The sequence below is a fragment of the Callionymus lyra genome, chromosome 1, assembly GCF_982586985.1.
Source record: "Callionymus lyra chromosome 1, fCalLyr1.hap1.1, whole genome shotgun sequence".
Classification (NCBI taxonomy): Eukaryota; Metazoa; Chordata; class Actinopteri; order Syngnathiformes; family Callionymidae; genus Callionymus; species Callionymus lyra.
Window position 1 is genome coordinate 1,159,330 of NC_141818.1, and position 23,854 is coordinate 1,183,183.

Genomic DNA, 23,854 nt, shown 5'->3' on the forward strand with positions numbered 1-23,854 from the left:
CTAATCTTTTTTAGATTTTTTGGAGTCTTTCCCAGCTAGCTAGGGCGAGAGGTGGAGGAGACGCTGAAGAGGTCACCACAGAAACACAGCAGCAGTTAAAGATGGTTAAAGACGGTCTCGGGTGGATCTTCTGGTCACTGGAGCGAGTCAGGGATCCTGAGACGAGTCGGGTCAGAACCAGAACGATGAGGACAGAAGTGTGAAATTGAAAACGACTGAGATGGTGATTCACCATCTTCGTCGTCTCATCACTGTCACCTGTCACTCAAGGATCACTGGTTCATTTATTTGAGTTTTCGCTTGATGTTGATTCATTAAACACTAAAAACACACATAAAATATGTATAATCACATTAATTAATAATTAATAATTTAAATACGAAGTAATGTTTGTGTTTCCTCGGTTCTCAAACTCATTGGACCTGGAGACAGAACTTGTCCTCCCGTCGCCATGACAACGAACACACTTGAACGATGACTGTCGCCATCTAATGGCTGAACTGAAGAACTACAGGTATGAACATGAACTATGTGACTCAAAAATAAGTAATATTTGTAGAGCTTTTCCAGACCAGGGTCACAAAGTACTTAAACAATCAAAATAATATTCAATAAAATATATACTTTAAAGATCCACATAGAGACAAAGACAAGAGTCTCAGAGAATAAAGGAAAATAATCAAAGTGTCTTGAGAGGTTTCTTGAAGGAGTCAGTAGATCATCAAACACAGATGTTTCTTGAAGGAGTCAGTAGATCATCAAACACAGATGTTTCTTGAAGGAGTCAGTAGATCATCAAACACTGATGTTTCTTGAAGGAGTCAGTAGATCATCAAACACAGATGTTTCTTGAAGGAGTCAGTAGATCATCAAACACAGATGTTTCTTGAAGGAGTCAGTAGATCATCAAACACACATGTTTCTTGAAGGAGTCAGTAGATCATCAAACACACATGTTTCTTGAAGGAGTCAGTAGATCATCAAACACACATGTTTCTTGAAGGAGTCAGTAGATCATCAAACACACATGTTTCTTGAAGGAGTCAGTAGATCATCAAACACAGATGTTTCTTGAAGGAGTCAGTAGATCATCAAACACACATGTTTCTTGAAGGAGTCAGTAGATCATCAAACACAGATGTTTCTTGAAGGAGTCAGTAGATCATCAAACACACATGTTTCTTGAAGGAGTCAGTAGATCATCAAACACACATGTTTCTTGAAGGAGTCAGTAGATCATCAAACACACATGTTTCTTGAAGGAGTCAGTAGATCATCAAACACAGATGTTTCTTGAAGGAGTCAGTAGATCATCAAACACAGATGTTTCTTGAAGGAGTCAGTAGATCATCAAACACAGATGTTTCTTGAAGGAGTCAGTAGATCATCAAACACAGATGTTTCTTGAAGGAGTCAGTAGATCATCAAACACAGATGCTTCTTGAAGGAGTCAGTAGATCATCAAACACACATGTTTCTTGAAGGAGTCAGTAGATCATCAAACACACATGTTTCTTGAAGGAGTCAGTAGATCATCAAACACAGATGTTTCTTGAAGGAGTCAGTAGATCATCAAACACACATGTTTCTTGAAGGAGTCAGTAGATCATCAAACACAGATGTTTCTTGAAGGAGTCAGTAGATCATCAAACACACATGTTTCTTGAAGGAGTCAGTAGATCATCAAACACAGATGTTTCTTGAAGGAGTCAGTAGATCATCAAACACAGATGTTTCTTGAAGGAGTCAGTAGATCATCAAACACACATGTTTCTTGAAGGAGTCAGTAGAAGAAGAAGAGTTTTGTATGAACTGCAGGCGAGACGATCCTTCTTGTTAAGACATGAAAACAAACTGTTACAATAGTGTAAACGACAAAAAAACATTATAAGATCCAGATCATGTTGTGACATAATTTAAGTTTATAGATTTATCTTACTTGAAACAGTTTGTGGTCAGTTTTGTTCAGTGTTGAACTAGGGACACTTGTCAAATACAACACAGTTTGACAGACTGACTTAAGTCACTCAAGTACTGACTCAACCCTGGAATCTTATCATCAACAATCACCAGAGTTTCAGTTTTGTCCACATTTAGCTGTAAAGTGTTTTCACTCATTGTTTGATTTCTAGCAACAATTGACTAAGTTCAGCCTCTGGAGCTCAGTTGGATCAACAGAGCAGTAGAGCTGGATGTCATCAGCAAACATGTGATAAGAAACATCAGGAAATCTCTGAATGATTTTACCGAGGGGAATCAAGTACAGCAAAAACAATAAAGGACCCAGAACAGAACCTTGAGGGACTCCACACAACAGATGATTCTGACCTCATTTGATTGGCAGAAAGGTATGATGAGAACCATTCTAACACAGACCCAGACAGTCTTCATCCCTCAGTCTTCTCAGCAGGATCTGGTTCAACTGGGTCAAAGGCTGAGGACAGATCCAACAGAACCAGAACATCATGATGTCACTGGACACTTTCAATAAAGCTGTCTCCGTAGATGTTTACGGAAGCCAGACTGAAACTTCTCATGGATGTCGCTCTGATCCAGGAACAGCTGCTCAGACACAACCTTCTCCAAGATCTTGGACAAGAAAGGGAGCTTAGAAATAAGCCTGAAAGGTACTGAGGTCAGTTGGGTCTAAGCCTGGCTTTTTGAGCAGAGGCTCCACAATGGCATGTTTAAATGCATTGGGAAAAACCCCTGTGGAAAGGGAGAGGTTCACCATATTGGTAACCCAGGGGTCAATTACATCAAATACTTTGATAAAAAGCCTACAAGGAAGGACGTCATCTGAGCAAGAGGAGGGTTTCATCTTGTTCACTAGTGATGAAATATCACCCAGAGATACAGCAGTGAAGGAGGACCAAGAGGAGGAGAGGGGCTCAGAGACAGTAGGGGTTCCAAACAAAAGAGAGATTTTCTCTTTGATCAATTTAATTTTCTTCTCCTCTGCTCCTCATCACTGCTCTCTCCATCATTGATCTTTTTCTCTGCTACTCATCACTGCTCTCTCCATCCTTGATCTTCTCCTCTGCTCTTCATCACGTGAGGAGGAGAGACGAGAAAGTTTTGGACCAAATCCTCAAGTTCTTGACTTCTTCTTCTTCTTCTTCTCCAGCTGTGACTGCCATCCTCCTCCTCCTCCTCCTCCTCCTCCATTTCCTGCTCCTCCTCCTACACCTCCTTCTCACCCTTGTATCTCTCATCCAGCTTCCGCCGTGGGGTCTCAGCTCTCCGTGTCTCTCTCTCTCTCTCTCCCTCCCTCTCTCTCTCTCTCCCTCCCTCTCTCTCTCTCGCTCTCTCTCTCTCCCTCCCCCTCTCTCTCTCTCTCTCTCCCTCCCTCCCTCTCTCTCTCTCTCTCTCTCCCTCTCTCTCTCCACCCACTTCTTTCCCGTCTTACTCCCCACATCTCAAGAGCCACACATCTGCCTCGGAGCTCAGACTTCTCCTCATCACTGCTCTCTCCATCCTTGATCTTCTTCTCTGCTCCTCATCACGTGAGGAGGAGAGACGAGAAAGTTTTGGACCAAAACCTCAAGTTCTCGACTTCTTCTCCTCCTCCTCCGGCTGTGACTGCCACACTCCTCCTCCACCTCCTCCTTCTCCTTGTCTCTCGCGTCCAGCTCCCGCCGTGGGGTCTCAGCTCTCCGTCTCTCTCCCCCCCTCCCTCGCCCCTTACCTCCCGCGGGTGCTGCTGGGAGCCTCGGGGCTGCTGCGCCGCCGAAGGATGTCTCGCCGGGACTCGCCGCCGCCGTCGCCGACCCTGGTGCCTCAGATGCGGGGAGTGCGGATCGGGGAGGAGGAGCGACCGCTCCGAGCGGAGCCGCTGACGGACACGGAGCGAGAGATCATCCAGGACACCTGGAGCCACGTCTACAAGACCTGCGAGGACGTGGGGGTCTCTGTGCTGATCCGGTCAGTTCGATCATGTCAAGTATTTTAACGACTATTTTAAAGTGTCCTGTGTTGTTTCTGAATATTTAAAAGCGAGAACTTGGAAAAAAAATGAGCAGTTACTGTTTGTAACCTCAGTTCTATGAAGAGGATTTTGGACTGAATGTGTGGTGCAGTGAGGTCAGTGGACCAAATATAATACTTTCATTTGAAAAAACACATTTGTTTTTAGATCCAGGAAGATTTTTGTTATGAATATTCATACATGAATTCTTACTTACAATACAATTAAAACTAGTGGTGTGTGTTGATATTACGATACAAATATACATACAGATATACAGTGATAAATAGTGATAGTGAAGTAGCAAGTATATATGTGTAGTATTGTCCAGTACTTGACTCTGATGTTGTGATAGTGTAGTAACAAGTACATCAGTATGTGTGAATGGCTGTAAAAAGCACTAGCGAATTTCCCCTCGCGGGACTAATAAGGGATTCTAAATATATGTGTAGTATTGTCCAGTACTTGACTCTGGTGTTGTGATAGTGTAGTAACAAGTATATATGTGTAGTATTGTCCAGTACTTGACTCTGGTGTTGTGATAGTGTAGTAACAAGTATATATGTGTAGTATTGTCCAGTACTTGACTCTGGTGTTGTGATAGTGTAGTAACAAGTATATATGTGTAGTAAGCAAGTAAGTAATTTTTATTTATATAGCGCTTATCCAGACCAGGGTCACAAACCGCTTAAACAATCAAAACAATACTCAATAAAGTATACAGTCCAAAGGTCAAGATAAAACTGATAACACAACAGGAGTTCCAGAAAATCAAGGAAAAGCCTGAACAAATAAAAACATCTTAAGATGTTTCTTAAAGGAGTCAGTAGATCCATCAAGAGCAAAGAGAGAGAAGATTGTTCCAAAGCTTAGGAGCAACAGTCTGGAAGGATTTCTCTCCTCTGGTCCTGAGCCGTGTTCAGGAACCATAAGTAGATTCTGATCCACAGACCTCAGAGCCCGAGCTGGGGTGTAAGTCTGGATCAGGTTTCTCAGGCTCAGTTTGACAGACTGACTTAAGTCACTCAAGTACTGACTCAACCCTGGAATCTTATCATCAACAATCACCAGAGTTTCAGTTTTGTCCACATTTAGCTTCAAAGTGTTTTCACTCATTGTTTGATTTCTAGCAACAATTGACTAAGTTCAGCCTCTGGGGCTCAGTTGGATCAACAGAGCAGTAGAGCTGGATGTCATCAGCAAACATGTGATAAGAAACATCAGGAAATCTCTGAATGATTTTACCGAGGGGAATCAAGTACAGAAAAAACAATAAAGGACCCAGAACAGAACCTTGAGGGACTCCATACAACAGATCTGCTGATTCAAACCTCATTTGATTGACAGATACACTGAAACAGAAAGGTAAGATGAGAACCATCTAACACAGACCCAGACAGTTCCACTTAATCCCTCAGTCTTCTCAGCAGGATCTGGTTCAACTGTGTCAAAGGCTGAGGACAGATCCAACAGAACCAGAACATCATGATGTCACTGGACACTTTCAGTAAAACTGTCTCCGTAGATGTTTACGGAAGCCAGACTGAAACTTCTCATGGATGTCGCTCTGATCCAGGAACAGCTGCTCAGACACAACCTTCTACAAGATCTTGGACAAGAAAGGGAGCTTAGAAATAGGCCTGAAATTACTGAAGTCAGTTGGGTCTAAGTCTGGCTTTTTGAGCAGAGGCTCCACAATGGTTTAAATGCATTGTTAAAAACCCCTGTGGAAAGGGGGAGGTTCACCATATTGGTAACTCAGGGGTCAATTACATCAAATACTTTGATAAAAAGCCTACAAGGAAGGACGTCATCTGAGCAAGAGGAGGGTTTCATCTTGTTCACTAGGGGCTCAGAGACAGTAGGGGTTCCAAACAAAGGGGGAGAGATTTTCTCTTTGATCAATTTAATTTTGTCAGTAAAAACCTCAACAATCATTGCTGTCAGCTTCACAGAAGACATGATTTGAGGAGCAGGAGACACGAGAGAATTAATCGTGTCAAACAACACTTTGGGGTTTTTCTTATTTGCTGCTACCAGTTTTCTGATGTAATCAGATCTAGCAGTTTCCACCATCTCATTGTAAGAAGTCAACAGATCCCTGAGGTGAAGTCTGTGCACCTCAAGTTTGTAATAAGAATAAGAATAAGAATAAGAATAAGAATAAGAATAAGAATAAGAATAAGAATAAGAATAAGAATAAGAATAAGAATAAGAATAAGAATAAGAATAAAAATAAGAATAAGAATAAGAATAAGAATAAGAATAAGAATAATGTGAGGTTTGTCTCAGCGAGTGCTTTGATAATGTTCAATGAAGCGACACCTGGGATCACTCGCCGTCCTAGAAACCCCACGATCACGGTAGACGTGCTAATGTAGCGAATGCGCAGGATCAAGTGGCTCGAGGATCTTCAGCCGTGCACACCAACACACAATTTATAAGAACCTTCTCACACACACACACACAAGCCTGATGCTCACAACAACTGAGCTGTGAAATGGAATCAAAGTTCAAGTCCTGCACGTGAGCTTCACTTCTGGTCAAACGACGCGTTCGCAGCTGATGTTTGTTTACAGGCGTCGAACACGTCTTGTGAAGAGAGACTCGTGCGAGACGAAGTGAGGCCGATGATCGTCTCGGCGCCAGAGGCGAGAAGACGCAACGAGTGTCTTTTGTCGCCGCGACTCCTCTTATCTGAGCTCGACAGAGACGACGCTGGCACTCGCTTCGTTATCGCTGCTCGTTGATCCTCCTTCATGTTCCTGCTCGTGAGTCACGTCTCATCACAGCAGACGAGCGTCTTCAGTCCAGATGTGTGTTGACCGTGATCACTGTCAACGTTTGTGAGGCTGACAGAACGAGTGTGTTAGAGTGTGTTGATGTGTGTCATGATACGAGTACTTGACTCTGGTGTTGTGATAGTGTAGTAACAAGTATATATGTGTAGTATTGTCCAGTACTTGACTCTGGTGTTGTGATAGTGTAGTAACAAGTATATATGTGTAGTATTGTCCAGTACTTGACTCTGGTGTTGTGATAGTGTAGTAACAAGTATATATGTGTAGTATTGTCCAGTACTTGACTCTGGTGTTGTGATAGTGTAGTAACAAGTATATATGTGTAGTATTGTCCAGTACTTGACTCTGGTGTTGTGATAGTGTAGTAACAAGTATATATGTGTAGTATTGTCCAGTACTTGACTCTGGTGTTGTGATAGTGTAGTAACAAGTATATATGTGTAGTATTGTCCACTACTTTACTCTGGTGTTGTGATAGTGTAGTAACAAGTATATATGTGTAGTATTGTCCAGCACTTGACTCTGGTGTTGTGATAGTGTAGTAACCAGTATATATGTGTAGTATTGTCCACTACTTGACTCTGGTGTTGTGATAGTGTAGTAACAAGTATATATGTGTAGTATTGTCCAGTACTTGACTCTGGTGTTGTGATAGTGTAGTAACAAGTATATATGTGTAGTATTGTCCAGTACTTGACTCTGGTGTTGTGATAGTGTAGTAACGAGTATATATGTGTAGTATTGTCCACTACTTGACTCTGGTGTTGTGATAGTGTAGTAACAAGTATATATGTGTAGTATTGTCCAGTACTTGACTCTGGTGTTGTGATAGTGTAGTAACGAGTATATATGTGTAGTATTGTCCACTACTTGACTCTGGTGTTGTGATAGTGTAGTAACGAGTATATATGTGTAGTATTGTCCAGCACTTGACTCTGGTGTTGTGATAGTGTAGTAACGAGTATATATGTGTAGTATTGTCCAGCACTTGACTCTGGTGTTGTGATAGTGTAGTAACAAGTATATATGTGTAGTATTGTCCAGTACTTGACTCTGGTGTTGTGATAGTGTAGTAACAAGTATATATGTGTAGTATTGTCCAGTACTTGACTCTGGTGTTGTGATAGTGTAGTAACGAGTATATATGTGTAGTATTGTCCACTACTTGACTCTGGTGTTGTGATAGTGTAGTAACAAGTATATATGTGTAGTATTGTCCAGTACTTGACTCTGGTGTTGTGATAGTGTAGTAACAAGTATATATGTGTAGTATTGTCCAGTACTTGACTCTGGTGTTGTGATAGTGTAGTAACAAGTATATATGTGTAGTATTGTCCAGTACTTGACTCTGGTGTTGTGATAGTGTAGTAACAAGTATATATGTGTAGTATTGTCCAGTACTTGACTCTGGTGTTGTGATAGTGTAGTAACAAGTATATATGTGTAGTATTGTCCACTACTTTACTCTGGTGTTGTGATAGTGTAGTAACAAGTATATATGTGTAGTATTGTCCAGCACTTGACTCTGGTGTTGTGATAGTGTAGTAACCAGTATATATGTGTAGTATTGTCCACTACTTGACTCTGGTGTTGTGATAGTGTAGTAACAAGTATATATGTGTAGTATTGTCCAGTACTTGACTCTGGTGTTGTGATAGTGTAGTAACAAGTATATATGTGTAGTATTGTCCAGTACTTGACTCTGGTGTTGTGATAGTGTAGTAACGAGTATATATGTGTAGTATTGTCCACTACTTGACTCTGGTGTTGTGATAGTGTAGTAACAAGTATATATGTGTAGTATTGTCCAGTACTTGACTCTGGTGTTGTGATAGTGTAGTAACGAGTATATATGTGTAGTATTGTCCACTACTTGACTCTGGTGTTGTGATAGTGTAGTAACGAGTATATATGTGTAGTATTGTCCAGCACTTGACTCTGGTGTTGTGATAGTGTAGTAACGAGTATATATGTGTAGTATTGTCCAGCACTTGACTCTGGTGTTGTGATAGTGTAGTAACAAGTATATATGTGTAGTATTGTCCAGTACTTGACTCTGGTGTTGTGATAGTGTAGTAACAAGTATATATGTGTAGTATTGTCCAGTACTTGACTCTGGTGTTGTGATAGTGTAGTAACGAGTATATATGTGTAGTATTGTCCACTACTTGACTCTGGTGTTGTGATAGTGTAGTAACAAGTATATATGTGTAGTATTGTCCAGTACTTGACTCTGGTGTTGTGATAGTGTAGTAACGAGTATATATGTGTAGTATTGTCCACTACTTGACTCTGGTGTTGTGATAGTGTAGTAACGAGTATATATGTGTAGTATTGTCCAGCACTTGACTCTGGTGTTGTGATAGTGTAGTAACAAGTATATATGTGTAGTATTGTCCAGTACTTGACTCTGGTGTTGTGATAGTGTAGTAACAAGTATATATGTGTAGTATTGTCCAGTACTTGACTCTGGTGTTGTGATAGTGTAGTAACGAGTATATATGTGTAGTATTGTCCACTACTTGACTCTGGTGTTGTGATAGTGTAGTAACAAGTATATATGTGTAGTATTGTCCAGTACTTGACTCTGGTGTTGTGATAGTGTAGTAACGAGTATATATGTGTAGTATTGTCCAGTACTTGACTCTGGTGTTGTGATAGTGTAGTAACGAGTATATATGTGTAGTATTGTCCACTACTTTACTCTGGTGTTGTGATAGTGTAGTAACGAGTATATATGTGTAGTATTGTCCACTACTTTACTCTGGTGTTGTGATAGTGTAGTAACAAGTATATATGTGTAGTATTGTGTAGTACTTGACTCTGGTGTTGTGATAGTGTAGTAACAAGTATATATGTGTAGTATTGTGTAGTACTTGACTCTGGTGTTGTGATAGTGTAGTAACAAGTATATATGTGTAGTATTGTCCAGTACCTGACTCTGGTGTTGTGATAGTGTAGTAACAAGTATATATGTGTAGTATTGTCCAGTACTTGACTCTGGTGTTGTGATAGTGTAGTAACAAGTATATATGTGTAGTATTGTCCAGTACTTGACTCTGGTGTTGTGATAGTGTAGTAACGAGTATATATGTGTAGTATTGTCCACTACTTGACTCTGATGTTGTGATAGTGTAGTAACGAGTATATATGTGTAGTATTGTCCACTACTTGACTCTGGTGTTGTGATAGTGTAGTAACGAGTATATATGTGTAGTATTGTCCACTACTTTACTCTGGTGTTGTGATAGTGTAGTAACAAGTATATATGTGTAGTATTGTCCAGTACTTGACTCTGGTGTTGTGATAGTGTAGTAACAAGTATATATGTGTAGTATTGTCCAGTACTTGACTCTGGTGTTGTGATAGTGTAGTAACGAGTATATATGTGTAGTATTGTCCACTACTTTACTCTGGTGTTGTGATAGTGTAGTAACAAGTATATATGTGTAGTATTGTCCAGTACTTGACTCTGGTGTTGTGATAGTGTAGTAACGAGTATATATGTGTAGTATTGTCCACTACTTTACTCTGGTGTTGTGATAGTGTAGTAACAAGTATATATGTGTAGTATTGTCCAGTACTTGACTCTGGTGTTGTGATAGTGTAGTAACAAGTATATATGTGTAGTATTGTCCAGTACTTGACTCTGGTGTTGTGATAGTGTAGTAACGAGTATATATGTGTAGTATTGTCCACTACTTGACTCTGGTGTTGTGATAGTGTAGTAACGAGTATATATGTGTAGTATTGTCCACTACTTGACTCTGGTGTTGTGATAGTGTAGTAACGAGTATATATGTGTAGTATTGTCCAGTACTTTACTCTGGTGTTGTGATAGTGTAGTAACAAGTATATATGTGTAGTATTGTCCACTACTTTACTCTGGTGTTGTGATAGTGTAGTAACAAGTATATATGTGTAGTATTGTCCAGTACTTGACTCTGGTGTTGTGATAGTGTAGTAACGAGTATATATGTGTAGTATTGTCCACTACTTTACTCTGGTGTTGTGATAGTGTAGTAACAAGTATATATGTGTAGTATTGTCCAGTACTTGACTCTGGTGTTGTCATAGTGTAGTAACAAGTATATATGTGTAGTATTGTCCAGTACTTGACTCTGGTGTTGTGATAGTGTAGTAACGAGTATATATGTGTAGTATTGTCCACTACTTTACTCTGGTGTTGTGATAGTGTAGTAACAAGTATATATGTGTAGTATTGTCCAGTACTTGACTCTGGTGTTGTAATAGTGTAGTAACAAGTATATATATGTGTAGTATTGTCTAGTACTTGACTCCTGTGTTGTGATAGTGTAGTAACAAGTATATATGTGTAGTATTGTCCAGTACTTGACTCTGGTGTTGTGATAGTGTAGTAACAAGTATATATGTGTAGTATTGTCCAGTACTTGACTCTGGTGTTGTGATAGTGTAGTAACAAGTATATATTTGTAGTATTGTCCAGTACTTGACTCTGGTGTTGTGATAGTGTAGTAACAATTATATTTGTGTCGTTTTGTCCAGTACTTGACTCTGGTGTTGTAATAGTGTAGTAACAAGTATATATATGTGTAGTATTGTCCAGTACTTGACTCTGGTGTTGTGATAGTGTAGTAACGAGTATATATGTGTAGTATTGTCCACTACTTGACTCTGGTGTTGTGATAGTGTAGTAACGAGTATATATGTGTAGTATTGTCCAGCACTTGACTCTGGTGTTGTGATAGTGTAGTAACAAGTATATATGTGTAGTATTGTCCAGTACTTGACTCTGGTGTTGTGATAGTGTAGTAACAAGTATATATGTGTAGTATTGTCCAGTACTTGACTCTGGTGTTGTGATAGTGTAGTAACGAGTATATATGTGTAGTATTGTCCACTACTTGACTCTGGTGTTGTGATAGTGTAGTAACAAGTATATATGTGTAGTATTGTCCAGTACTTGACTCTGGTGTTGTGATAGTGTAGTAACGAGTATATATGTGTAGTATTGTCCAGTACTTGACTCTGGTGTTGTGATAGTGTAGTAACGAGTATATATGTGTAGTATTGTCCACTACTTTACTCTGGTGTTGTGATAGTGTAGTAACGAGTATATATGTGTAGTATTGTCCACTACTTTACTCTGGTGTTGTGATAGTGTAGTAACAAGTATATATGTGTAGTATTGTGTAGTACTTGACTCTGGTGTTGTGATAGTGTAGTAACAAGTATATATGTGTAGTATTGTGTAGTACTTGACTCTGGTGTTGTGATAGTGTAGTAACAAGTATATATGTGTAGTATTGTCCAGTACCTGACTCTGGTGTTGTGATAGTGTAGTAACAAGTATATATGTGTAGTATTGTCCAGTACTTGACTCTGGTGTTGTGATAGTGTAGTAACAAGTATATATGTGTAGTATTGTCCAGTACTTGACTCTGGTGTTGTGATAGTGTAGTAACGAGTATATATGTGTAGTATTGTCCACTACTTGACTCTGATGTTGTGATAGTGTAGTAACGAGTATATATGTGTAGTATTGTCCACTACTTGACTCTGGTGTTGTGATAGTGTAGTAACGAGTATATATGTGTAGTATTGTCCACTACTTTACTCTGGTGTTGTGATAGTGTAGTAACAAGTATATATGTGTAGTATTGTCCAGTACTTGACTCTGGTGTTGTGATAGTGTAGTAACAAGTATATATGTGTAGTATTGTCCAGTACTTGACTCTGGTGTTGTGATAGTGTAGTAACGAGTATATATGTGTAGTATTGTCCACTACTTTACTCTGGTGTTGTGATAGTGTAGTAACAAGTATATATGTGTAGTATTGTCCAGTACTTGACTCTGGTGTTGTGATAGTGTAGTAACGAGTATATATGTGTAGTATTGTCCACTACTTTACTCTGGTGTTGTGATAGTGTAGTAACAAGTATATATGTGTAGTATTGTCCAGTACTTGACTCTGGTGTTGTGATAGTGTAGTAACAAGTATATATGTGTAGTATTGTCCAGTACTTGACTCTGGTGTTGTGATAGTGTAGTAACGAGTATATATGTGTAGTATTGTCCACTACTTGACTCTGGTGTTGTGATAGTGTAGTAACGAGTATATATGTGTAGTATTGTCCACTACTTGACTCTGGTGTTGTGATAGTGTAGTAACGAGTATATATGTGTAGTATTGTCCAGTACTTTACTCTGGTGTTGTGATAGTGTAGTAACAAGTATATATGTGTAGTATTGTCCACTACTTTACTCTGGTGTTGTGATAGTGTAGTAACAAGTATATATGTGTAGTATTGTCCAGTACTTGACTCTGGTGTTGTGATAGTGTAGTAACGAGTATATATGTGTAGTATTGTCCACTACTTTACTCTGGTGTTGTGATAGTGTAGTAACAAGTATATATGTGTAGTATTGTCCAGTACTTGACTCTGGTGTTGTCATAGTGTAGTAACAAGTATATATGTGTAGTATTGTCCAGTACTTGACTCTGGTGTTGTGATAGTGTAGTAACGAGTATATATGTGTAGTATTGTCCACTACTTTACTCTGGTGTTGTGATAGTGTAGTAACAAGTATATATGTGTAGTATTGTCCAGTACTTGACTCTGGTGTTGTAATAGTGTAGTAACAAGTATATATATGTGTAGTATTGTCTAGTACTTGACTCCTGTGTTGTGATAGTGTAGTAACAAGTATATATGTGTAGTATTGTCCAGTACTTGACTCTGGTGTTGTGATAGTGTAGTAACAAGTATATATGTGTAGTATTGTCCAGTACTTGACTCTGGTGTTGTGATAGTGTAGTAACAAGTATATATTTGTAGTATTGTCCAGTACTTGACTCTGGTGTTGTGATAGTGTAGTAACAATTATATTTGTGTCGTTTTGTCCAGTACTTGACTCTGGTGTTGTAATAGTGTAGTAACAAGTATATATATGTGTAGTATTGTCCAGTACTTGACTCTGGTGTTGTGATAGTGTAGTAACAAGTATATATGTGTAGTATTGTCCAGTACTTGACTCTGGTGTTGTGATAGTGTAGTAACAAGTATATATGTGTAGTATTGTCCAGTACTTGACTCCGGTGTTGGGATAGTGTAGTAACAAGTATATATATGTGTAGTATTGTCCAGTACTTGACTCTGGTGTTGTGATAGTGTAGTAACAAGTATATATGTGTAGTATTGTCCAGTACTTGACTCTGGTGTTGTGATAGTGTAGTAACAAGTATATATGTGTAGTATATATGTGTAGTATTGTCCAGTACTTGACTCTGGTGTTGTGATAGTGTAGTAACAAGTATATATGTGTAGTATTGTCCAGTACTTGACTCTGGTGTTGTGATAGTGTAGTAACAAGTATATATGTGTAGTATTGTCCAGTACTTGACTCTGGTGTTGTGATAGTGTAGTAACAAGGATATATGTGTAGTATTGTCCAGTACTTGACTCTGGTGTTGTGATAGTGTAGTAACAAGTATATATGTGTAGTATTGTCCAGTGCTATCATCAACATAGTACTTCATGAATATACTTCTCAAGCATCAATACAGTCACATGTATCTATGAATGTGTTGAACACGTTTATAAACCTGTGAGTCTCTGGTTTAAAGAATGAAATCATTTTGTTTTGTTCTTCAGAGTCAAGTGAGCTTTAAACATGGATTTCCTGCTACAAGTGAATCGTTGAACTAATGGTAACCTTTGGTTCAGCTGTTAATCTTCATCTTTAATCTTTAATAAGCAGCACAAGCTCACGTCTGAGAACGTCTTCATCAACATGACAGTATCTGCAGGTTCTACACATGTAGCAGGTGTTTCCACCAGTCAGAGCTGGAAACTTATACCAGGTCAGGGTCAAGGTCAAGGTCAGGGTCAGGGTCAGGGTCAGGGTCAGGGTCAGGGTCAGGGTCAGGGTCAGGGTCAGGGTCAGGGTCAGGGTCAGGGTCAGGGTCAGGGTCAGGGTCAAGTCAAGCAGTAGCTCCAGCATTTGTTTTCGTAACGAGTGTCATTTTTCTTTCTCTGGTGAATCTATTCCAGACTCTACTAGAGTAGAGTGTGTTCCTGCAGCGACAGCTGCTCGAGCTGAGCCAGAAGCGCTGGAGGCTCAGTCGTCCTAGCATGACATAGGATCTGAAGATGAAGACGTCGTCTTCCTCGAGGCCGAACTCCAGCTGACACTTAATTGTACGAGAGTCCTGACAGCGAGAAGGTTGAAAGTGGGTCAGAACAGAACCGAGTGTTTTCAACTCTGTTCCGTGTTAGTGTGTCGTCTTTAAACATCTAGTATCAACTCTGGTGTCATTAAACATCTAGTATCAACTCTGGTGTCATTAAACATCAACTAGTATCAACTCTGGTGTCATTAAACATCAACTAGTATCAACTCTGGTGTCATTAAGCATCAACTAGTATCAACTCTGGTGTCATTAAACATCAACTAGTATCAACTCTGGTGTCATTAAACATCTAGTATCAACTCTGGTGTCATTAAACATCAACTAGTATCAACTCTGGTGTCATTAAACATCAACTAGTATCAACTCTGGTGTCTTTAAACATCAACTAGTATCAACTCTGGTGTCATTAAGCATCAACTAGTATCAACTCTGGTGTCATTAAACATCAACTAGTATCAACTCTGGTGTCATTAAACATCAACTAGTATCAACTCTGATGTCATTAAACATCAACTAGTATCAACTCTGATGTCATTAAACATCAACTAGTATCAACTCTGATGTCATTAAACATCAACTAGTATCAACTCTGGTGTCTTTAAACATCAACTAGTATCAACTCTGGTGTCATTAAACATCAACTAGTATCAACTCTGGTGTCATTAAACATCAACTAGTATCAACTCTGGTGTCATTAAACATCAACTAGTATCAACTCTGGTGTCATTAAACATCAACTAGTATCAACTCTGGTGTCATTAAACATCAACTAGTATCAACTCTGATGTCATTAAACATCAACTAGTATCAACTCTGGTGTCATTAAACATCAACTAGTATCAACTCTGATGTCATTAAACATCAACTAGTATCAACTCTGATGTCATTAAACATCAACTAGTATCAACTCTGGTGTCATTAAACATCAACTAGTATCAACTCTGGTGTCATTAAACATCAACTAGTATCAACTCTGGTGTCATTAAACATCAACTAGTATCAACTCTGGTGTCTTTAAACATCAACTAGTATCAACTCTGGTGTCATTAAACATCAACTAGTATCAACTCTGGTGTCATTAAACATCAACTAGTATCAACTCTGGTGTCATTAAACATCAACTAGTATCAACTCTGGTGTCATTAAACATCAACTAGTATCAACTCTGGTGTCATTAAACATCAACTAGTATCAACTCTGATGTCATTAAACATCAACTAGTATCAACTCTGGTGTCATTAAACATCAACTAGTATCAACTCTGATGTCATTAAACATCAACTAGTATCAACTCTGATGTCATTAAACATCAACTAGTATCAACTCTGGTGTCATTAAACATCAACTAGTATCAACTCTGGTGTCATTAAACATCAACTAGTATCAACTCTGGTGTCATTAAACATCAACTAGTATCAACTCTGGTGTCATTAAACATCAACTAGTATCAACTCTGGTGTCATCAATACCTTACTACGAGATTGTAACTGTAGCCTTAAACTCTGTCATAAACTACAAATAAAAAAATATTGAATTCAGAAAATCTTTGAATTATTGGAATTAAAACGTCAAACTATTTGTGTAAAAAAATATTTTTATTGATCGTAATAAAATAAAAACCTTAAGAGTAAGACGTATAAATGCTGTCCTGCTGCCTTCAGTCAAGTATTGACTTCAGTATCATCATAGATCATCAGCCACTGATTCAATATTATTCAAGTGCTCTGGGACCAGATCTGTTTCCTGTTCCACTCGTGCACCACTTCCTGTCTAATCCTCATTTTATCGTCGGCTGCTGGAGTCCAGTTGCATGCTGGGAGATTGTTGTCTCCAAACATAAGTTGTTTTCTCGATGATTGACTTTCTGGAGAAACCATTAGCAAACATTAGCTTCAGGCACCAGCGGCGCTAGTTCAGTATCAACGATGAAGCTCATGTTCAGACCTTTTTGATGTACTTTTAATTAAAGTTCTTTTACGGTTTAAAGTTCGATAAAGTGTGTATGAAATAAAGTACTACCATTTTATTTTATATAAACTTACAAAAAACATTCACTGGGCTTGTTCATGTTTGTGTTGCAATTAAACTTCCGGCCTATAGATGGCAGCAGTCTTTACGTCCTCCACAGCTTGTGCTAACATGTTCTAACATGTGCTAAAATGTGCTAAAATGTGCTACCATGTGCTACCATGTGCTAACATGTGCTAAAATGTACTAAAATGTGCTACCATGTGCTACCATGTGCTAACATGTGCTAAAATGTGCTACCATGTGCTAACATGTGCAAACATGTGCTAACATGTGCAAAAATGTGCTAACATGTGCTACCATGTGCTAACATGTGCTAAAATGTGCTAAAATGTGCTACCATGTGCTAACGTGTGCCACCATGTGCTAACATGTGCTAAAATGTGCTACCATGTGCTACCATGTGCTAACATGTGCTAAAATGTGCTGAAATGTGCTACCATGTGCTAACATGTGCGAACATGTGCTAACATGTGCGAACATGTGCTACCATGTGCTAAAATGTGCTAACATGTGCTAACGTGTGCTACCATGTGCTAACATGTTCTAATATGCGCTAACATGCGCTAACATGTGCTAACATGTGCTAACATGCGCTAACTTGTGCTAACATGTGCTAACATGTGCTAACATGTGCTTTAACACACTCTTCAATACTTGCAAATACTTGTAAATATTTGTAAATACATGTAAATACTTGTAAATACTTGTAAATACTTGTAAATACTTGTAAATACTCTTCCGCTCACATATCTTTCTATCGGTTTGGTTCATGTCGTGACATTAGTTGATGCAACGATCACTGAGCTGTAGCTTCGTTACATACATGTAAGTAAGTAAGTAAGTAATATTTATTTATATAGCGCTTTTCGAGACCAGGGTCACAAAGCGCTTAAACAATCAAAACAATACTCAAAAAAGTACATACTTTAAAGATCGAGATAATACTGAGAACAACACAGGAGTTCCAGAAATTCAAGGAAAAGCCTGAACAAATAGAAACGTCTTAAGATGTTTCTTGAAGGAGTCAGTAGATCATCAAACACAGATGTTTCTTGAAGGAGTCAGTAGATCATCAAACACACATGTTTCTTGAAGGAGTCAGTAGATCATCAAACACAGATGTTTCTTGACGGAGTCAGTAGATCATCAAACACAGATGTTTCTTGAAGGAGTCAGTAGATCATCAAACACACATGTTTCTTGAAGGAGTCAGTAGATCATCAAACACAGATGTTTCTTGAAGGAGTCAGTAGATCATCAAACACAGATGTTTCTTGAAGGAGTCAGTAGATCATCAAACACACATGTTTCTTGAAGGAGTCAGTAGATCATCAAACACAGATGTTTCTTGAAGGAGTCAGTAGATCATCAAACACAGATGTTTCTTGAAGGAGTCAGTAGATCATCAAACACAGATGTTTCTTGAAGGAGTCAGTAGATCATCAAACACAGATGTTTCTTAAAGGAGTCAGTAGATCAAACACAGATGTTTCTTGAAGGAGTCAGTAGATCATCAAACACAGATGTTTCTTGAAGGAGTCAGTAGATCATCAAACACAGATGTTTCTTGAAGGAGTCAGTAGATCATCAAACACAGATGTTTCTTGAAGGAGTCAGTAGATCATCAAACACACATGTTTCTTGAAGGAGTCAGTAGATCATCAAACACAGATGTTTCTTGAAGGAGTCAGTAGATCATCAAACACTGATGTTTCTTGAAGGAGTCAGTAGATCATCAAACACAGATGTTTCTTGAAGGAGTCAGTAGATCATCAAACACAGATGTTTCTTGAAGGAGTCAGTAGATCATCAAACACAGATGTTTCTTGAAGGAGTCAGTAGATCATCAAACACAGATGTTTCTTGAAGGAGTCAGTAGATCATCAAACACTGATGTTTCTTGAAGGAGTCAGTAGATCATCAAACACAGATGTTTCTTGAAGGAGTCAGTAGATCATCAAACACAGATGTTTCTTGAAGGAGTCAGTAGATCATCAAACACAGATGTTTCTTGAAGGAGTCAGTAGATCATCAAACACAGATGTTTCTTGAAGGAGTCAGTAGATCATCAAACACAGATGTTTCTTGAAGGAGTCAGTAGATCATCAAACACAGATGTTTCTTGAAGGAGTCAGTAGATCATCAAACACAGATGTTTCTTGAAGGAGTCAGTAGATCATCAAACACAGATGTTTCTTGAAGGAGTCAGTAGATCATCAAACACACATGTTTCTTGAAGGAGTCAGTAGATCATCAAACACAGATGTTTCTTAAAGGAGTCAGTAGATCAAACACAGATGTTTCTTGAAGGAGTCAGTAGATCATCAAACACAGATGTTTCTTGAAGGAGTCAGTAGATCATCAAACACAGATGTTTCTTGAAGGAGTCAGTAGATCATCAAACACTGATGTTTCTTGAAGGAGTCAGTAGATCATCAAACACAGATGTTTCTTGAAGGAGTCAGTAGATCATCAAACACAGATGTTTCTTGAAGGAGTCAGTAGATCATCAAACACAGATGTTTCTTGAAGGAGTCAGTAGATCATCAAACACAGATGTTTCTTGAAGAAGTCAGTAGATCATCAAACACTGATGTTTCTTGAAGGAGTCAGTAGATCATCAAACACAGATGTTTCTTGAAGGAGTCAGTAGATCATCAAACACAGATGTTTCTTGAAGGAGTCAGTAGATCATCAAACACAGATGTTTCTTGAAGGAGTCAGTAGATCATCAAACACAGATGTTTCTTGAAGGAGTCAGTAGATCCATCAAGCGCAAAGAGAGAGAAGAAGCTTAGGAGCAACAGCCTGAAAAGATTTCTCTCCTCTGGTCCTGAGCCGTGTGAGAGGAACCATCAGTAGATTCTGATCCACAGACCTCAGAGCCAGAGCTGGGGTGTAAGTCTGGATCAGATCATGAAGGTCTGACCATGAATAGCTCTGAAAGTAAGAACCAGAATTTTAAAGTTGATCCTGAAAGAAACTGGAAGCCAGTGAAGAGTTTGAAGGAGAAATGTGAGTTCTTCTACTAGAGCGGCTCAGAGTTCTGAATCAACTGCAGACGAGACGATCCTTCTTGTTAAGACATGAAAACAAACTGTTACAATAGTCCAGACGAGAAGAAACAAACGCATGGATTATAAGATCCAGATCATGTTCCGACAACATTTTCCTAAGTTTAGAGATTTTTCTCAGTTGAAGGAAACAGTTTCTGGTCAGTTTTCTTCAGTGTTGAACCCAGGACCCAGAACAGAACCTTGAGGGACTCCACACAACAGATCTGCCGATTCAGACCTCATTTGATTGGCAGATACACTAAAACTGCGCCCAGAAAGGTGTAGCTTCGTTACATACGTGTAGCTTTGTTACATACGTGTAGCTTTGTTACATACGTGTAGCTTCGATACATACGTGTAGCTTTGTTACATACGTGTAGCTTCGTTACATACGTGTAGCTTCGATACATACGTGTAGCTTTGTTACATACGTGTAGCTTCGTTACATACGTGTAGCTTCGTTACATACGTGTAGCTTCGATACATACGTGTAGCTTTGTTACATACGTGTAGCTTCGTTACATACGTGTAGCTTCGATACATACGTGTAGCTTCGTTACATACGTGTAGCTTCGTTACATACGTGTAGCTTTGTTACATACGTGTAGCTTCGTTACATACGTGTAGCTTCGATACATACGTGTAGCTTTGTTACATACGTGTAGCTTCGTTACATACGTGTAGCTTCGATACATACGTGTAGCTTTGTTACATACGTGTAGCTTCGTTACATACGTGTAGCTTCGTTACATACGTGTAGCTTCGATACATACGTGTAGCTTTGTTACATACGTGTAGCTTCGTTACATACGTGTAGCTTCGATACATACGTGTAGCTTCGTTACATACGTGTAGCTTCGTTACATACGTGTAGCTTTGTTACATACGTGTAGCTTCGTTACATACGTGTAGCTTCGATACATACGTGTAGCTTCGTTACATACGTGTAGCTTCGTTACATACGTGTAGCTTAAAAATAATAATAATAATAATAAAAATATTAATAATAATAATAATTTAAAAATATTAATAATAATAATAATAATTAAAACAAATAATAATAATAATTCAAAAAATAAATAAATAAATACATTTAAAAAAAAATTGAAATAAGAAAAAAAAAAAAAAAATAAATAAAATAAAGATAAAGATAAAAAAAATAAAATAAAAATAAAAATAAAAATAAAAATAAAAATAAAAATAAAATTAAAGTTAAAATAAAAATAAAAATAAAAATAAAAATAAAAATAAAAATAAAAATAAGAACATGTAGATTTGATGTCGTGGAGAAGAGAAAAGAGTTTAATTTGATAAACATGTACACGTTCACACATTGACCCACTAAAGATATAAATACATAATGTTTGCTCTTCTCGACTCCAAGCCCTGAAGACATCATCGGCAGCATCTCTCGCTCGTCGCTCATGAATAGCTGAACGTGGTTCAATTCAACTCTTCTGCACCTGCAGCCTCTTACCCTCGACTGCAGCCTCTTACCCTCGACTGCAGCCTCTTACCCTCGACTGCAGCCTCTTACCCTCGACTGCAGCCTCTTACCCTCGACTGCAGCCTCTTACCCTCGACTGCAGCATCTTACCCTCGACTGCAGCCTCTTACCCTCGACTGCAGCCTCTTACCCTCGACTGCAGCCTCTTACCCTCGACTGCAGCCTCTTACCCTCGACTGCAGCCTCTTACCCTCGACTGCAGCCTCTTACCCTCGACTGCAGCCTCTTACCCTCGACTGCAGCATCTTACCCTCGACTGCAGCCTCTTACCCTCGACTGCAGCCTCTTACCCTCGACTGCAGCCTCTTACCTTCGACTGCAGCCTCTTACCCTCGACTGCAGCCTCTTACCCTCGACTGCAGCCTCTTACCCTCGACTGCAGCCTCTTACCCTCGACTGCAGCCTCTTACCCTCGACTGCAGCATCTTACCCTCGACTGCAGCCTCTTACCTTCGACTGCAGCCTCTTACCCTCGACTGCAGCCTCTTACCCTCGACTGCAGCCTCTTACCCTCGACTGCAGCCTCTTACCCTCGACTGCAGCCTCTTACCCTCGACTGCAGCCTCTTACCCTCGACTGCAGCCTCTTACCCTCGACTGCAGCCACTTACCCTCGACTGCAGCCTCTTACCTTCGACTGCAGCCTCTTACCCTCGACTGCAGCCTCTTACCCTCGACTGCAGCCTCTTACCCTCGACTGCAGCCTCTTACCTTCGACTGCAGCCTCTTACCCTCGACTGCAGCCTCTTACCCTCGACTGCAGCCTCTTACCCTCGACTGCAGCCTCTTACCCTCGACTGCAGCCTCTTACCCTCGACTGCAGCCTCTTACCCTCGACTGCAGCCTCTTACCCTCGACTGCAGCCTCTTACCCTCGACTGCAGCCACTTACCCTCGACTGCAGCCTCTTACCTTCGACTGCAGCCTCTTACCCTCGACTGCAGCCTCTTACCCTCGACTGCAGCCTCTTACCCTCGACTGCAGCCTCTTACCTTCGACTGCAGCCTCTTACCCTCGACTGCAGCATCTTACCCTCGACTGCAGCCTCTTACCCTCGACTGCAGCCTCTTACCCTCGACTGCAGCCTCTTACCCTCGACTGCAGCCTCTTACCCTCGACTGCAGCCTCTTACCCTCGACTGCAGCCTCTTACCCTCGACTGCAGCCTCTTACCCTCGACTGCAGCCTCTTACCCTCGACTGCAGCCTCTTACCCTCGACTGCAGCCTCTTACCCTCGACTGCAGCCTCTTACCCTCGACTGCAGCCTCTTACCCTCGACTGCAGCCTCTTACCCTCGACTGCAGCCACTTACCCTCGACTGCAGCCTCTTACCCTCGACTGCAGCCTCTTACCCTCGACTGCAGCCTCTTACCCTCGACTGCAGCATCTTACCCTCGACTGCAGCCTCTTACCTTCGACTGCAGCCTCTTACCCTCGACTGCAGCATCTTACCCTCGACTGCAGCCTCTTACCTTCGACTGCAGCCTCTTACCCTCGACTGCAGCCTCTTACCCTCGACTGCAGCCTCTTACCCTCGACTGCAGCCTCTTACCCTCGACTGCAGCCTCTTACCCTCGACTGCAGCCTCTTACCCTCGACTGCAGCCACTTACCCTCGACTGCAGCCTCTTACCCTCGACTGCAGCCTCTTACCCTCGACTGCAGCCTCTTACCCTCGACTGCAGCCTCTTACCCTCGACTGCAGCCTCTTACCCTCGACTGCAGCCTCTTACCCTCGACTGCAGCCTCTTACCCTCGACTGCAGCCTCTTACCCTCGACTGCAGCCTCTTACCCTCGACTGCAGCCTCTTACCCTCGACTGCAGCCTCTTACCCTCGACTGCAGCATCTTACCCTCGACTGCAGCCTCTTACCCTCGACTGCAGCCTCTTACCCTCGACTGCAGCCTCTTACCCTCGACTGCAGCCTCTTACCCTCGACTGCAGCCTCTTACCCTCGACTGCAGCCTCTTACCCTCGACTGCAGCCTCTTACCCTCGACTGCAGCCTCTTACCCTCGACTGCAGCCTCTTACCCTCGACTGCAGCCTCTTACCCTCGACTGCAGCCTCTTACCCTCGACTGCAGCCTCTTACCCTCGACTGCAGCCTCTTACCCTCGACTGCAGCCTCTTACCCTCGACTGCAGCCACAGGCTCGTCCTCAAGACACTTCCTGCTGGAGACGTTTCCATCGACACGTCCTTCTGTGACGACGTCGGACTTCTTTCTGTCGCTTGAACGACGTGTGATGCTGTCGCTCCGTCAGTCCAGTCAAAGCTTTCTTGTTGACTTGAATATTGATCAACTCTCAGTTAGAATC

At 40.5% G+C, this 23,854-nt stretch overlaps 1 protein-coding gene across 1 annotated transcript in view; it reads left to right on the forward strand.

Moving 5' to 3' along the window:
• The first annotated feature begins 3,463 nt into the window (after positions 1-3,463).
• The window catches only part of cygb2 (cytoglobin 2), a 24,439-nt gene continuing 4,048 nt past the window's right edge, over positions 3,464-23,854 (forward strand). The window contains exon 1 of the mRNA XM_087791907.1: positions 3,464-3,924. Within this exon, the coding sequence (XP_087648033.1) occupies positions 3,737-3,924 (188 nt within the window). The 5' untranslated portion in view covers positions 3,464-3,736. The remainder of the gene's footprint in view (positions 3,925-23,854) is intronic.